At 38.6% G+C, this 16,386-nt stretch overlaps 1 protein-coding gene across 1 annotated transcript in view; it reads left to right on the plus strand.

Annotated features, from left to right (window-relative positions):
• The first annotated feature begins 7,754 nt into the window (after nucleotides 1-7,754).
• The window catches only part of MACC1 (MET transcriptional regulator MACC1), a 29,171-nt gene continuing 20,539 nt past the window's right edge, over nucleotides 7,755-16,386 (plus strand). Inside the window, exon 1 of the mRNA XM_042817313.1 lies at nucleotides 7,755-7,885. Within this exon, the coding sequence (XP_042673247.1) occupies nucleotides 7,883-7,885 (3 nt within the window). The 5' untranslated portion in view covers nucleotides 7,755-7,882. The remainder of the gene's footprint in view (nucleotides 7,886-16,386) is intronic.

Genomic DNA, 16,386 nt, shown 5'->3' on the forward strand with positions numbered 1-16,386 from the left:
TTATACCTTTTTTCTCTTAGCTGACAATTCATTTCTAGCCTTAAAAGAGATAACTTAAAAACATTATATTGGCAGAGATGGGGAGGGCAGGTGAAACACACTTTAGTAGTGAGGTGTGACTGGTGGCAGCACTAAATAAGAGTACCTTGCTTAAGTACCATGGGCTCAGAGGTAACAATTGCTATTCTCAAAGCTGCCAAGTTCTTAGAGTGGTTTTTTTCCTGAAATTCTTTTTTCTGGTCCTTCCGCTCTGAAGGCAGCCAGAAATGATTTTCCCTTTTAGGCAACCAGTTCCTCAGGCAACATTAAAGACCTTCTATGAAGATCTTGGGGCCATTCTGTGTATCTCAGATTAACTAAGTGGGGTTATTTCAGCAATGGAGGAGGCATGGGGTGTTGGTGGTGGATGTCTCAATGCCTGGTGCTGTGACCGTGCAGAACTGACATAGGAGCATCTCCAAGACCTGCTGCAGCCTCTTGCTTATGCAGGATTTGAGATACTCTCACACAACACAGGGACAACTGGAAACTTTGCCAGATCCCGAATTACACTGAGGAAAGAGCATCTGAGTAATCTTTAAGCAAATGTCTGCACAGCTCTTACTGCCTGTGTATCTCTTGGGAGTTAAAGCCAGGTCCGGCTTTCCCCCGTAAAGATGACACAGCCAGACCTTTTGCGAAGGAAGCAGGATCAGCCTGCATTACAAGGAAGCATGATATGCTCAGAGCACACCAGAAATTTCTTATTACGGAAAAAAAAAAGAAAAAAGATTTCATTTCCAGAAATAGAGTTTTACAGACCTGATGACTGTTTGCAGAGATTTGAGGAAATTGCAGTTATTAAAAGCGAGGCAGCATTAGCAGGCTGGTAGCACAGTCTGGTTCATATTGGTGCTTGTATGGCTGTGAGATGCTACTCCAGAGCTTAGACTCCAGCTCAGGAATAAAGCACATACATATGCAATGCCAATATGATAATGTTATTCCTAAACAGCAAAACACACAATTAAATATGCATCTGAACTGCATCAACAGTAAGATTAGCTGATGTTTTGCTGACTCAAACTTAATGAACAACTGAGTGGGTACACAGCTGAGCTTTTTCTTGGTGACGTTTTTCTCTCTGCTCTAAGATTTTTCTCTTTCCTTATGTACCCAGTAGTGAGAGCTGCACATTTTCTTCTAGGTAATGATTACACAGAAACTGAGGGCTCAGATCCCTGCTTCTGTATCTCAAGTCTGTACTGGAGGTAGGACACATTTTTCAGGTCTTAGCCTGCTAGATAAAATCTGTTTTTCAGAAGAGCCTGTTTTCTACCTAGCCGCTAAAAAAAGCTTTGTCTTTCAGAAAGCTTCCATTATCTGGTGACTCCCAGTGAGGCATCTGTGGCCAGATTTTCAAGTTCTTAACATGGTAGTTGCTGAAAAACTGGTCCATGTTGACAACCTATATGGTCAAAGCTAGGCACGTACTACTTAATTCAACAGACCTGCTTGGGATCTACAGTGAGATTAGATTCTGATTGTTTGTTTATGTTGTATAAATAAATACCTTTTTTCCCCTATGTGGACACTGACTAACAAAACAAAAAATGAAAATGTATACCTATAAGGAAAAGAAACTTCAGAAGGTAAATCTCTCATAAATCCGTGTTTTGAACTGGATTTTCCACTACTAAAAAAGAGAAGTCCTGAAACCTCTGCATGATTTCATTGCAGTCCCTCACTCACTGTTCTGTGTGATTCTCTGATGCCTAATAACATGGTAACCTTTTCTCCACAGAGATCCTTAACTATGTTTTTCTACATGGATGATTATTTTCATTAAACTTGCAGCATTCTACCAAGTCTGAGGTTTCTGTCCCTGCACTGTGTTAAACAGAACTAAAATGAATGATGGATTCACAAAACACTGTAGTGCACGCACAGTCTAAGACATGACATAACGTGATTGCATATAACTTGTATATACACCTAGGAAATTAGGGTAAAACCACCACCACCAAAACCCTTATTTACTTCTCTAGTGATCAGTTATTTTCTACTGATGTGCTGCTGCATACAATGAGATAATCCTTTCTTAAATAGGCAAGAAAATATTCTAAAATGAAAAAAGTATTTCTTTATTCACTGTTGACTAATCCTAAATACCTGAGCTTCTTGGCTTGGAGTCCTGCATACAGGATTTTTGTTTACTTTCACACAAATAATTTTTCACTGTTGACAAGCACTGTAACAGAAAATATCCTTAATAAGCCTAGGGGATTTAATGAGGAACTAGGAGAAAACTAGGCATTTCTGGATCTGAAAGTAGTTATTCTTTTCCCAGTCTAACATTACAGAAAAAAAGTGTAACGAGGCCCTGTTATGTGCTGCTGCTCCTGACTTGGTTCTGAAGGCATTACTGCAAGCACTTCTCTATAATGAGTCTCCCCAAAACACCACCTATGTCACGTTGAGTCTTTGTGCCTTATTGACTGAGGCTGTAGGCTTGCATACTAAGACCAAATTAGTTTTCCTTCTCTGAGGTCACCTTGTGTGCGTTCCCTGTGGGAATGTAATAAGTGTTTTTCTCTGTGGAGAGCAGCAGATTCTACTGTGGAAGACAGGTTTTCTAGCAACAGAGTGAGAATGGTGTAAACAAAAGATAAATTGTTTGTTTAAAGAACAGATTTTGCATAAAGTAATCTAGAAACTAACCAAACTAAGCAGTTGTGTTTACAGAAAGGAAACAAATGTTCCCATGTCACAAAAAACATTTTGTGGGTCCTTGTCTGTAGCTCAAGTTTCAATGTTCTTGCTATTTCAGGAGAGAAAGAGAATTCTCTCATCTCCCTTTGCCACTCTCAGAGGCATTTTTCCAAGTCTCTTTTGGCAACCACGTGCTCCTCATTTAAGAAAGCTCTCGCCCTAATGATTTTCAGTCCAATTTTCCAGCTAGCTATTCACACTAATGTTTGAATTGGATGATTCTTTTTAAAGTTTTTTATTCACTAAATAATAAAATAATTACAAATACAAATGAAACAAACAATTCCTCCCACTCCTCTTTTAAAAATAATTTAATAAGATATTTATAACATTCCACTCATGTAAAGGCATGTTATACTCATTCCTTCACTAATATAAATACTACAGGAAAAGCATGATATTTTTCAAGTTGATATGTTCTACTCAGAGCAACCGTGTTTTTACCAAGACTTTCTGATTTGTTTTCTAATAAATTTCAAGGAAAACTGATTTCAATTTTTTTCAGAGTGCAAGTAGATACAATAAACATAGGTATAGCACCTGCTACTCAACATATTTTCTCTACTAAATTCTGTGCTGTAGAGTGCTGTTTCAGTTGGGTCTATTGCCTTCAGCAGTTTTAGTAAACATTCCTGCTGCGGACATTGGCTGTTGTTTCCCACATAGTACTGATTCCACCAGTTCTGTGTTCATTAAAATACAACAGATGCTTTTTTAAAAAGCAAATCTTCACCTTGGCTGAATTCTAAGACATCCTGCTATGGATATATCATGATTTGAGAGTTTTCTGATTATTTAATGTCGCCCAGGACTATATCCTGCCGTTTGGAAATAAAGTTAAAAGCTTTCATGGGATCACAGAATTGTTGGGGCTGGAAGGGACCTCCAGAGACCATTGAGTCCAAACCCTCTGCAAAGCAGGCCCCCTACAGCTGGCTGCACAGGTAGGCATCCAGGTGGGTCTTGAACATCTGCAGAGGAGAATCCACAACCTCCCTGGGCAGCCTGTTCCAGTGCTCTGTCACCCTTACTATGAAGAAATTCTTAAATACATTCATGCAGAACTTCCTGATATCTCTGGTTCTCTGTTTATCGAGAAAGGTAGTTTATTAGCCTGCCTGGGTGGAGTATTCGTTAGTGAATGTAAAGCCTGCTTTGTATTAGAAACTTTTGTTGGCATAAGTAATGTCCCTTAGGAATGTGATTTTTGGCAATATTCTATATTGGCAAAAGCCCTAATGTGGATGCTGAACTGCCAACATCAGTGTTTTTGCTGGTATAGACTATACTCAGCGTTCTGGAATCAGTACAACCAGCCAAAACTTTTCCTGCCATTATAATTATAGTATAGTATGTTGGTGCTCTAGCATAGACCTGGCAGAAAATCAATTCTCACCCCTACATCTCTCTTAGTTATTAAATATTATCTCGCTGGTAGGTGTAAGCAAGCTGTTACCCCATATGTAAACATTTTAAGCCAGAATAGTCTCTGTTATGGAAGCTTTCTTCTCACTGGTAGGGAGAAAAAAAAAAACAAAACTGTATTTTGCCATGTGCAAGTGGCTTATTTATATCCAGAATGACCTGACATTGTACCTATTTTCCTGTTACGTGTATACATAAATAATTATGTAGCGGCCATAGCTAATCTTCAGGAAGACCATTAGGTAACTGTCTTATAGCTTCGTATTTATGATTCTTCTTTTTCAATGTCTTGGTGGGCAGGGGCTTCATATTTTATCTCTTGTAAGCTTTAGGAATAACTGAAACAAATGAGATGAAAACAATGTACAATGTACTTTAAAGTCCCGGTGCTTATTACTCTGATAAGAACTGCAGCAAAACTGAGATCAGGTCCAAAGAAGATACTCTGCTTTCTGCCCAACTATTCAATTTGTTGAAAACAATGCATGTTTACAGACACAGATGAAGCGACCCCTTTGACCCTGTAATTATTGCTGGTTTTAGACATCAAAATATATAATTATTTAAAAAAAAAAAAAAAAGGAAAAAGGAAAAATCAGTAAAGTGTAAGGTGCATACTTGTAATCAAATAAGAAGCGAAGACACGGTGACCACTTCCCATATGTGTTAAGTTACATAAAGCCAAAATGTGACGGTTTACGCTCTCAGGCTTTCCAGGATCCTACCACCACTACCAGTAAGGTTGCAAAAGCCAAAGGATGTGGCTTGGTGGCATTCACCCCATTCCAAAGTGATGTAAGTTTCCCATGATGTTTCTTGTACCCTGGAGCTGGCAGCCCTACATGCTGCTGAACAACTCTTCTGCCCTTTCTACACTAGTGAATGTGTTCCTGTGGGCTCACACGTTGTGTTCAGCTTGCACCCCAGACTTCCTGCACTGCCCAGGTGTTCTCAGCTTCCAGATCTTCCCTTTCAGGCCCCACTTATATCCCAAAATATCCCTCCTCAAATTCCACTCATTTCAAGACCGAAGTATATCTGTGAAGCAGATTGAGATTAGCAAACCAAAATAAAATGTGAAAAATATATTACCAAATGAGTCTGTGAACATCTGCTATTGCATTTGTCTGTGTGTCCAGTATGTGGGTTTCCCCTGTGCATAAACTGTGTGGTTAATTAAACTCACAAAATTGCTTACTAACTGTCCACATAATGCTTAGCATTCCTAAAACCTAACAGTGTTAATCTACTTTATGAAAGACTTGTGCTTTGAAAATGAGTCAAGCTGCAGGAGATTACAGCGTCTCACCAACTGATTTTCACAGAAAAGTTGCTGCAGAGTTTTTGTGGAGTCTGGAAAGGAGAGCAGACCAGTCAGATTTGGCAGCATTGTCTTTTAAACACTTACTTTAGATGGCAGGCTCTGTAACATGACAGAAGTGGCAAACTTTAATAATAATAAGGGAACTCATTACTGGTCACCCTTCTACAGAACACCCAGATAAACTATATTACTACTCAAGCCCTGTTCTGAGGTTAAAAGGTAACCTGGAATCTTGTAGGTGTTTTACATGGGTCAGCAAGGTCCAAAAAAGCTACAAGTACAGATATCCTCTACAGTATTTTCCCAGCTGAGAAACATTTGACAAGCAGATTAGCTTGAATGAGTTTTGATACATTCCTCTGAGAAAAATGGATATTAAAAATAATCAGTCAAATCATAAAATTACCTTTTATTTAAGGTAAAATACTTTTTTTTTTTTTTTTTTTTCAATCAAAAGAACGGATTGTCAAAAACATATGGCTGTAAAATATTTCTACTGGGAACTAACATTTCTTCTCTGAGCTAATGATGATCTACTCAGAGACATGAAGACTCTGGAAGGTAGTTTAGCTAAATAGAAATTTTAAGGAATAATCAGAGATGATAGAAATGGTGTTGAAATTTAGAGATTAAGATACCAAGATCTTCATTCCTATTTAAATGATATTACTGTAACAAAGAATTTCAGCTTGTTTGGAAGTGTCATCGTCTTCTGTATTAGAGAGGGATAGTAGTACCTAACTCAAACAAAACAAAACAAGCAAACTCATAAATGTCCCTGGAAATGTTTCCTTTAATCTCCTGACAAAATTTTATCTGAACTATGTATTCTATTACTAGGCCTTGAGTTTCAAAACTAGATGTTCAAAAAGGCAGTGGAAAGAGAAATCAGTTAAGTTTTCTGTAGTCTCACCTGCTTCTGACAGCAGAACAGTGCTCTTTCAATGACATATCTAGTTGGTTAGGACACTTGGAAATGGAGCATCTCTTCTTTTTAATCTCTGTCACCATCACCTCAGTTTATTATATTAAATAGAAGAGATTCCCACCTCACAATCCCATAAAGTCAGTTAGGAAAGGCTACCTTCTGGATGAGCAGGTAGAAGAAAAAGTGTTGAATTCTCTGAAGGATCTGAAAAATTGTAGGGTTGCAGTGGCATGACCCTTTTGTTGAAATGACGATGGTACTATTCCTTCTAATACATTTCCCCCTGTATTTTTACCAGATGAAACTATTTGCTGTACTTGATTTCACTTTTCTACTAGCTCTGGATGAACAGAACCACATATTTTGGTAAATAATAGCTTTTTTTTTTTTTTTTTTTTTGGTTGGAAATTGCCCACCAATGTTGACACCATCTGCTCCAGGATTCTGTTCTTTCTATAATTTTTTATCTTGGTTTGTATTTCAGCTTTTTGAAGGTTGGCTTAGAAAGTCTGTAAAGCTTGTTTCTTCAAAAGAAATCTTCAGCTGTGAATTTTAAGTTCTATTAAAATACTGCTGGTAATTAAGAACAGGACAAGAAGATCATATCTTCTCCAACTCCCCATGATGTGCCTACTTCAAAGACCATTTATCACATCTCTCTGTGACTATGATCTTTGCCTTTATATCCTAAAGAATACTGAAATAAGTATTGCAGCAACTGTGATATCACACTTGGGAAAACATGATTTCCTAAAGGTCACAGAGCCAAAAGGAAATATTTCTGCTTGGAATGTCTCTGCCTTGGCTCCTCTGCAGATGCCTTCTCAAGCCATTGCGGCCCCTTGTTCATTTGCTTACTCATACCCAATTGTCTGATTACCTTATATGCACAGAGATTCCCAAACCGGTCCTACAGGTTCATACAATTTTGGTCGCTCAATTCACTGCCGGTAAATCTAATTATTTCTAACCCTGAATTTTATCAGAAGCCCATCCCTTGTCCACCTCCCAGCACATTCAACAGATCTGTAATGCGGCATGTGAAAGCAGAAAACCTTAACTGGCTTCTGGCGGTGCATAAGGAGAACACGTTCTCTTCTTTTTTCTACTTGTACCCATCTCTCCTCCCTAGGGCGAAACTCCCACACCACCTCTTCTGGTTTCAGGTGTAATCATAAACCAGCTGAAGGCAGTTGTGGGTAATGTAGTTCCTTCACTCTCTTCTAACTTCCTGCACAAGTGGTGCTAGGTACTTGCTGGACTGCAAATTCCAGCAGGCATTGTGCAACACCTCTCACAGACAGGCACACACCAGGTGTGCTCCTAGCAGCTAACCCAGCCCTCAGCACTGGAATTTTTCAAAACCAGAGCGAAAAATAGGTGCTCTTTCAACAGCGCTGATGTCCTGAGCCACAGCATAATTTGGATATAAGAGAAGGCTCTTAGTTTCCAGAATGGTGAGTTGTTTTTTTCTTTCTTTTCTTTTCTTTTCTTTTCTTTTTTTTTTTTTTTAATATATCAAGTATTTTTCTTTGTATTTAAAATATTTCAGAGTCTGAGATGTTGCAGTAATTGATTACTTAATAGTAATACTGCAGTCTGCTACCCTGTTTCTGGCTGTTGCTAGTGCCAGGCACCTCTGGAGAAGGTGCAGAACCTTTATATATTATGTATTGCACGGTACTGTATCCTAAGGTAGTTTGAGATATGTGGAAAAAGGCACTGTGCTTGCTAAGTGCCGGTGATTGCCATTCTGGAGAGGACAAATAACAGTGAGCCCCTTAAAATTTTAAATTAGCTAATACTAAGCTGACCTTCCATGTCGTTCTTCTTTTGTGAATAAAGCCTCTGCTGGTTGGGTGGGCATGTGCTTTTATTTATTGACTTACTTCCTTGTTGTTGTTTGGTTCCGTTTCTCTCTGTTTCTGTTTCTCTTTTCTTCTGTGTGAACAGAAGCATTCATGTTGATGCATGTAGCAGTTGCTCCGGCCCGCAGTGCTTTGTCAGTGAGAGGTCTGAAACATGCAAAAGGGTGTACTGAACACCACATCAGCATCTTCACTGTTAACAAGAAAACTATTAATCAGAAATCAGAAAAACAAAGTTTAAAGAGCATGTGTACTTCTGACATTTAACATATTTGTTCTGTATTAAAAGGATTCTTGAAAGGTTGTATCTCTGGGCTGACTGCAGGAGAATGCTGACAGACCTCGAACAAACTCTCTCTCTGTGGCTAAAAATATGACAAGCAGAGCTGGCTAGTCTGTTTAAATGAAATAAAATCCCAGCCCCACAAACAAACAAACAAAACAACCGCACATTTAAATGTAAGACAAGGAAGAAACAGTTCTTGTTCTCTTCCCACCTGTTATTACTGCTCAGCTAGTAACACCTCTGCTTTGATAAAAAGTTATTTTTAAAGGAGACTGTTCAAAATCTTACACAGCTTGGGAATCATTTGGGGGTATATTTACTATGAACTGAAAGTAGGCATCTTCCTGAGTAAGTGAGGGAGGAGGATCATTTTTAGCGCACAGAACTTGGAAGGCACAAATTACCACGTTGGAAACAACATTCTTCATAGCCCAAAACCATATGTTTGACAGAGGTCGACAGTGAAGAACTTGCACATTGAAACTAGTTTGATGGTAGAAACTGTTTTAGATGGGTGACATACAAGGAAACTTACAGCACAAATAGAATCCGATTACTGTCTTCCTGAAAGCTGTAAAATAGTGTTTACATTGAGCATGTTAAAAATGAGGAATACCTTCAGTCGTATCCACTAAGCTGTTTAGTGCAACGATATCCTCTGGAAATGAGTTTAACAAGCTAATTATATATTGCAGTAGAAGGCTTATTGACTATTTAAATGTTTGGTTTAAAATGTTATTCTTCCTCTCTCTCTATTTTCTCCTCTCCCCTTATTATGAGAATGGTTAATTGTGTTCAATTGCACACTTCTGTTACACAGTTTTCTCTTAACTCTGTCATAGGGACTTACAGTTTGTGGCCCAAGAATGTTGGTGTTTGGTGGACTCTCTCTGAGGGATTTCTATGAAGGTATCATAGGGAAGCCAAAATTTTGAAATTCACTCTCTCTCCCATCAGATGCCTTTGTTTTCTCTTTTCCACAGCAGACAAACTTTAGAAATTATCCATGTTTATGCTACTGTAAACTTTGGCACGAGTCCTATTTGGGGAAGTTCAGCCTTAAAATGTGAATGCAAAATAGGTGGATAAAACTCCAAATGCACAAAATGAAAGAATATAAATCACGTTAATGTAAAAACCAAAAGACTGAATCTGAAGAGTTGATCAGTCAGTGGAATCTGGTGGCCATGAAAGGATCTCCTGTATAAATATCTGAACTATTTGTCAGTGGCAGCTGTGGTATAGCAAACTTCTGCACCACAAACTCCATGCTGTGTACTTGAAGAAAAAAACCAAAACAAAACATAGAAAACATAGCTCTGTTCTGGAACTACAGGATCTTCCATCCCTTTTACTACAAAATACTACATAGGATCCTAAGTTACCTCCCAAATCCAATGATGGGAAATGGGATGTGGTTGGAAAAACAGAAAGGAGCTGTTTCAACACTGTCCTTGTCCTGATATTCCCATACTCTGCTGCTATTACAAGAAGTTTAGACTAATTTAACCTTATATCTTTTTATCTTCTCCTAGGGAAGCATTCCTCATTCATGTCACTCCCTTTCTTGAACTCTTTTTCAGTTCATTTTCTTCAATTCTATTTTCAATAGACATTTTTTTCAGAAACCGAACTCCAGAGTAAATCTGAGGTCATAAATTCATATAAACCATACACATGTATTGGCTCTGTAATATTTTTCCATATTTTCATCTGCTTCTTAGTACAGTCCTGTGTCTTATTTGATTTCTTGGCATCTCTGTACTTCAGGCAAATGTGTCCAGGATCATAAGTAAACTTTTCCTAAGAAATTGCAACTACTTTAGAACTCAATCCATAGGAACATTTAACAAGTGTTCCTCCAAAAATGCCATTTGATGTTCTTAAATGCAGCAAACTTAATCTTATGCTGTTCAATTTATTAAAATTTCTGGTAGTTTTTGTAGTCTCTTGGAGCATGAATAATGAAAGAATTTTGCTTTGTGAGCAAACACTTTCAACTTACTTTTCACTGACCCTTCCTTCACACCCAACAGAACTTTACTTCAGTAAAGTAAGTGTCTACTTCAGTGTCTATTGTGTACTTCAACATGCTTAGCCGTAGGAGTTCATGCATACCTAGGAGTGGAAGCAAAGTTGATGCAGGGCTTTGAACCACCAAAAATTTCAGGAAAGTGAAGCTTTCTTAGAGCTTGCAAGGAGTAATATTTTTATTAATACAAAGAGTAATACTCTTTGTGGTGAATGGGAAAAGTTTTTAGGTTTGGATGTGTCCAGGCATTCTATTTAAGGAATTTTATAGGAGGCATATACTGCAATGATGGGAGTCCCTTACTTGCACAGTTGAGCTTCCCTGAGCCAGCCTGCTCAGGAGGAAGCCAGCTGAGGATTAAATCCTTGTGATGTACCTGAGGATGCTGCCTTCTTCTTAGTGTATGAGTGACTCTGTTCTGAAACCCAGTGAGCATTTTGGCAGTCTACAACAGGCACTTCTAGATCTTCTGCTCTTAGGATTTGTATTTACAAAATACTCTAGATGACAGTTACAGGAATCTAAAACGTAAACACTTGAATCAGCCATTTTCTTTAGCTTTATCAATGGGAAAAGGATCTTTTCAAGTTCTTAAGGGAAGTCTGTTTCCACTGAAGAATCTGAGTTTGAAATGATCTTTGTATTCCTCTTTACAACATACCTGAGAGATAGGAAGCTGCTATTTTAGTTTGGGTAAGGTCTTGCTTTATGTTCAAGCTGCTCTAATGGCTACTTGCTGCTGAATGTGGTAGTCCCACTTCTCTCACCTTACTATTACATCCCACGAAGCAGCACAGATAAACACTGACTCATCAGTGCCAGCTGTGACAGCTCACTGTGAGACCAGATAAGTAACAGTAAGACTGCTGGTTTCTGGAACAGCCAGCCCTGCAGCAAGTGGCATGCCCAACAGCAGCCTTAGCCTTAAGCACAATTGCCATGTGATTATGTCTCTTGTTTAAAGTCTTAAAACCTTGGTAGATTTGAACCTTTGTTCTATCCCAAGCTTGCTCTGAGTACTGTGATGTCCATCTCTTTCTCCATGGAAGCATATAATTCTCACTTGCTCCAATAGGAGGCTCACAAATATTCAAATGTTTAAGATGATTCTGAAATGAACTGCTCCAAAACTAATGCCTGCTATTTTATCATGTTGGCCTATGGTGTCAGAGGCATGTATTGGTAGTATGGCAGTAGATGTTGAACCTTCCTGTCAATATTCCTTTACATTTTGTTACCATGAGACAGATGGCAGCAGAGGAGCAGCCTGACAGAATGGCATCTGATACGGAAGTGCAGATGAAGCAAAGGAGTGGAATTAAATTCCTATACGCAGAAAAAATGGCGCCCTCTGACATTCATTGATGTTTGCTGAAACTTCACAGAGACCAAACAGTGAATGTGTGCACAGTGAGCTGGTGGGGTGGTGCATTTCAGCAGTAGTGACAGTAACAGTGGATCACCTCTGCTGGCATAGCTACTGGAGGGTGGCAGTATTGAAGAGTAGTCGTTTGTAACTGAGAATTTGCTCTATCAAATAGTGTTATTGTGCTCTTTGCAGTTGTAGTTTCCATGGAAATAAATAGGAGACACTACTTGTGGAGTGACCTATGTAATGGACTTTTACTTCAATTTCCACAGGCTTTTAGTTAAAAAAAAATCAGGGTATTAATTCTTTCTGTGCTTTTACTAACTAGTCCTACCAGCTAACGGCATTGCTTGTCCATTGTGCCAATCCTCCTGCTATCACACCAAAGCAAACAGCTCCTTGCCTGTTGGCTGCAGTAAGCTGTATAAGAAAACATTTATGTGGTGACTTAAGGAGTTGTTTGAGTTCCCAGCTTAGTCTGGGTCTATCAAGATCAAAACTTTCACTATTAGGCTCAAAACTTGTGATCCATCACTGGCAGATCCTGCAGCCAATTTCAGTCCTCTGATCTAATTGGGATCAGAATTTGGGTATGTATTTACAAGAAGAAGAAACTGTATTTCTACATGCACTGAGCGGTATAATTAAAAGGAAATGACTTAGCCCAAAATATCCGAGGGGAGGGGTGGGGCCACTGGCAAGACTTTCAGGTGATTAGCTTTACTCATAGGTGATCTCATGTTAGCACTAACTCTGAGCCCTGATGAAAAGCCTATGGTTTGGTAATCACTTTTTTTAGCTCCCTTGCTCTGATCCGTTTCCCCTAACTTAAGGGTCTCTGTAAAGATGAGGGGTTCAACATAGCAGGGAGACAAGAATTCTCCGTTTGCTCATAATGCTGCCCTAATTCCTGCAGCATAATTTGTCACCTGTTGTTCTGTGTGAAATTACAGCACTGTGAACCTGAGTAATGGCTGTTTGCTCTTCTGTTCAGTGTGTGGGTATTTTTGATTTCCCATTTGAAATTTGGTCCGTTTAACTTGCTTCCAGTAAGTTTTATACTATATATTATAAAAGTGAAATGAGCAACGCAACAAATACATCCAAAGAAACACCTAGCAGTTCTCACTAGAGACAAGCATTCATAGTATCTCTCTCAAGGGGTGGGAAGAGGACAACTAAGCAAAACTTTGACCCTCACTTTCCAAGCGTCGGACAAACTACTACAAGCTGGAATGGGGCAAAATTTCCCAGTTCTGAAGCTAGGTAGTACACAGGGCCAATTTGTGGGTTACACTAATTCAATGAGCTGAAAAACTCCACTGTTAAACTCCATATAGCTACGAGGATTGTGGGAGAAGCCAGCTAGCATGGTAGCCCAGTGGGATAACTGTTGTTCTGAGGTGCTCAGAAACATCCGAAGGGTTCATAAATCTATTTGTAAATCATAATTGGACAGTTTTCTTGAAGGCTGCATTTAACAGAAGTTGCATTCACCATCACTTTTTTGTTTTGTTTGTTTTGTTTTATGAAGTAATAAAATTAATTGTTCTACAAGACAAATGAAAGAACCAGAAAAACAGTGGTGAATGTGTATAATCTCTCTCTATACTGGTAATTTTCTACCACATGTTGAGCATAACTGTTGCTTTTGATTTCTTCTGATAGCTGAAAAGCAAGGCTGGATGTACCCATGCTACAACACTCTCTCAGGAGGTGTTTCTAACACTTGCCTTGTTCTTGAGTTAATTGCCTTTTCAGACTGTGAGCATTTTGAGACAGTAAAGGGCTCTTATGATATTTATGCAGTGACTGTCAAAGCCTTGTTTGCAGTGGTAGCTTTCTTCCCAAGGCACTCAAACATCCTGTGTTCTGTCACTGGTTTCCTGTGTGGTCTGGGACAGGTCTTTTGGAGCCAGATTTTTAAGGGGTTTAGCACTTGTTTATGCAGCTCTTAGGTAGGAGTGGAAGAGATGGTAATGTGCCTATTAATCTCTTTGTGCTTTAGTTTTTGGTCTGTAAACCAGTTTTCTTCACTCCTTTCTCCTACCATCTTCTGTATCTGCCCTTCCTGGTCTGGTGTATTAAGCAATCAGATCCTTGTGACCAGGATGGGCTTACTATGTATTTGTACAAAGCTTAGGAGAGGGTTGCTGTTGCAGCTAGGCCTGCCAGGATATAAATGAAAAACTAAACCATAACCCTCATTTGTGTCCCACCATAATATAAACATCAGCTCTGGATCTTGAGATCAGATGTCTCTCTAACTGTCCCAATTCAATAGAAATATATTTAGCTTGGCAGAATAATAAGAAGGTGAATGTCTGTGCCCTTGGTTCTGCGTAGGAAGAGTAAAGGCAATTGCTTTGTTTCTTTTGGCTTTGAAATCTGTGAATAAATCATATCTAGTGATTCTGAAAGAATCCAACAGATAGACACGCTGCCAGCTTTTGAGCTTCTGTGCCTATGGTCCTAAAGTCCATGTGTCTCAGGCCCCATTTCTCTTGGCATAAGTGGGACGAGTAGGTCTGTATCTTGAGCAGCTTATGGCTTTCTTGGCTAGTTAATTGTTTCTCTCTTAATACGGAGAAAGTGGAGTGAAAGCTCACTCGTCTCCTGCAGGCAAAATGTTCTCTATGGATTATGCTTTAAGCCTTTTTTTTTATTATTTTATTTTTTTTTTTTTTAAATGCTAATCTCTAAAGAACATTAAGACAAAAGTATGTGTGCACGTTACTGATTCAGCATACCAAATGAAGACAACAGACATTGACTCAGCGTTGTAAAATCATGCTAAAATCAGTAGTGTGAGATGAATTTAATGATCTCACCTAAATAAAATAATCTGAACTAGCTTGCAGAGCAAAACAAGCTATTCAGTTAAATTCAGACTGCCTTGATAAACACACAGTCTTGGTGTGAAGTTCAGCATAATCTATTGCAATTCTGAAGATAACAACTTTCACTAACTTAGACGAATATCTTTATATGTAGTTACTAATATTTTACTGACTGCTGCTTTTTTTTTCTTATTTTTTTTTCTTATGGAAGTGGATAGCTATACAATAGCTAAAATAAAAGCACTGTAATCTAAACCAAGTTCAGGCCTAAACATTTGGGAAATGCATCTCCAAGAATACTTGCCAAATTAGAGTTTAGATGAAACTTTGGAAGCAAAACATATCCTTTCCATTTTGACTTCCAAATATCACGCTCTTTCTGCTCTCTGTAGCAGATAGCTCTTGGCTGGAGAATCTTATGTTCTGTAAATATCTGCTTGTTGTCATCAGTGACATGAAAGTCTCTTCTTACCATAAGAGGAGACTGAAAATCTCGTATAATAAATGGCACAAACAGGCTTGCACATGTCTGTAGCAAAGAGAAGTAACAGGAATCTCCAGTCTCTCTGCAGCCAAGGAATAAAACCTCTTAGGCAAAGTAACTTACTATTACACATCAAGGTGCATGTTTGATGTTTACAAGTTAAATGCTAATATGATATCTGCATGTTTTGACACTTGTATACTTCAAACAAGGAACCCCTGACAGTAATGGTAAGGATACACATGTACTGGCAGAAGAGAGTTTCTGGTCTAACGTCCTTCAGCTGCATTGTACACGTGCCCTGTATATTGATTGCTATGGAAAATGTATAAAACACCAAATTTCATTAAAATTTTTAATTTCATTTACAGGAATCTGCAGTATTTCTCATAATAAGTATTTTTGAATCCTTATTATCTGAAGTAGTGAGAGCTCATTAAAGATGCAAAACTCTAGACTTCCTGTGAAGGAGTGAAATGCTTTAACATCAAAGGCAGTGGCCTTATAATAAAGATGTGAAAGCTTCCTCCCACATTTCAGTTCATGTGGAACAAGGACAGCAAACTTACAAAGATGAAACCAAGAAATTTCTTTAGGGATGGCATTTGGAAGGCGTTGCTGCATAGGTTGAATCCTCAGAGTTACCACACTGCAGATGCCTTCAGGTTCCTAACTAAGAATGTCAAAACTCTAGAAAGCTACTGTAACTGTGGCCTGAATTTCAGTTTATACTACTTGTAACCTTGTACCTGGTTTCAGTTCAAAGTGAACTTTATTTGGCTATCAATGATCAGACTGAAAATGGGCAACTAGCCTTCACCCTAGGCTATTAAGGGATATTTGAAATGGTTGTTCTGTTCTTTCCAGTCTGCTGTAGCCAATGGCAAGAACGGTGTCAGAAGAACCTCAACTCGAGATAGTGTATGAAGATTACCTTTTAAAATAATATATATGAAATTAATTCATCTTTGTCCAGTGTTTAAATATCCTAGTGATTCCAGATCAATTTTCTGTAACTTTTCCTTGATAACAGTAGGCTGGCAATAGCCTACATAACTGTTTTACTTCATATGCCTGGT

This window comes from Centrocercus urophasianus, unplaced genomic scaffold (assembly GCF_019232065.1).
Source record: "Centrocercus urophasianus isolate 14NV4802_14NV808 unplaced genomic scaffold, USGS_Curo_1.0 seq_16, whole genome shotgun sequence".
NCBI classification, from domain to species: domain Eukaryota; kingdom Metazoa; phylum Chordata; class Aves; order Galliformes; family Phasianidae; genus Centrocercus; species Centrocercus urophasianus.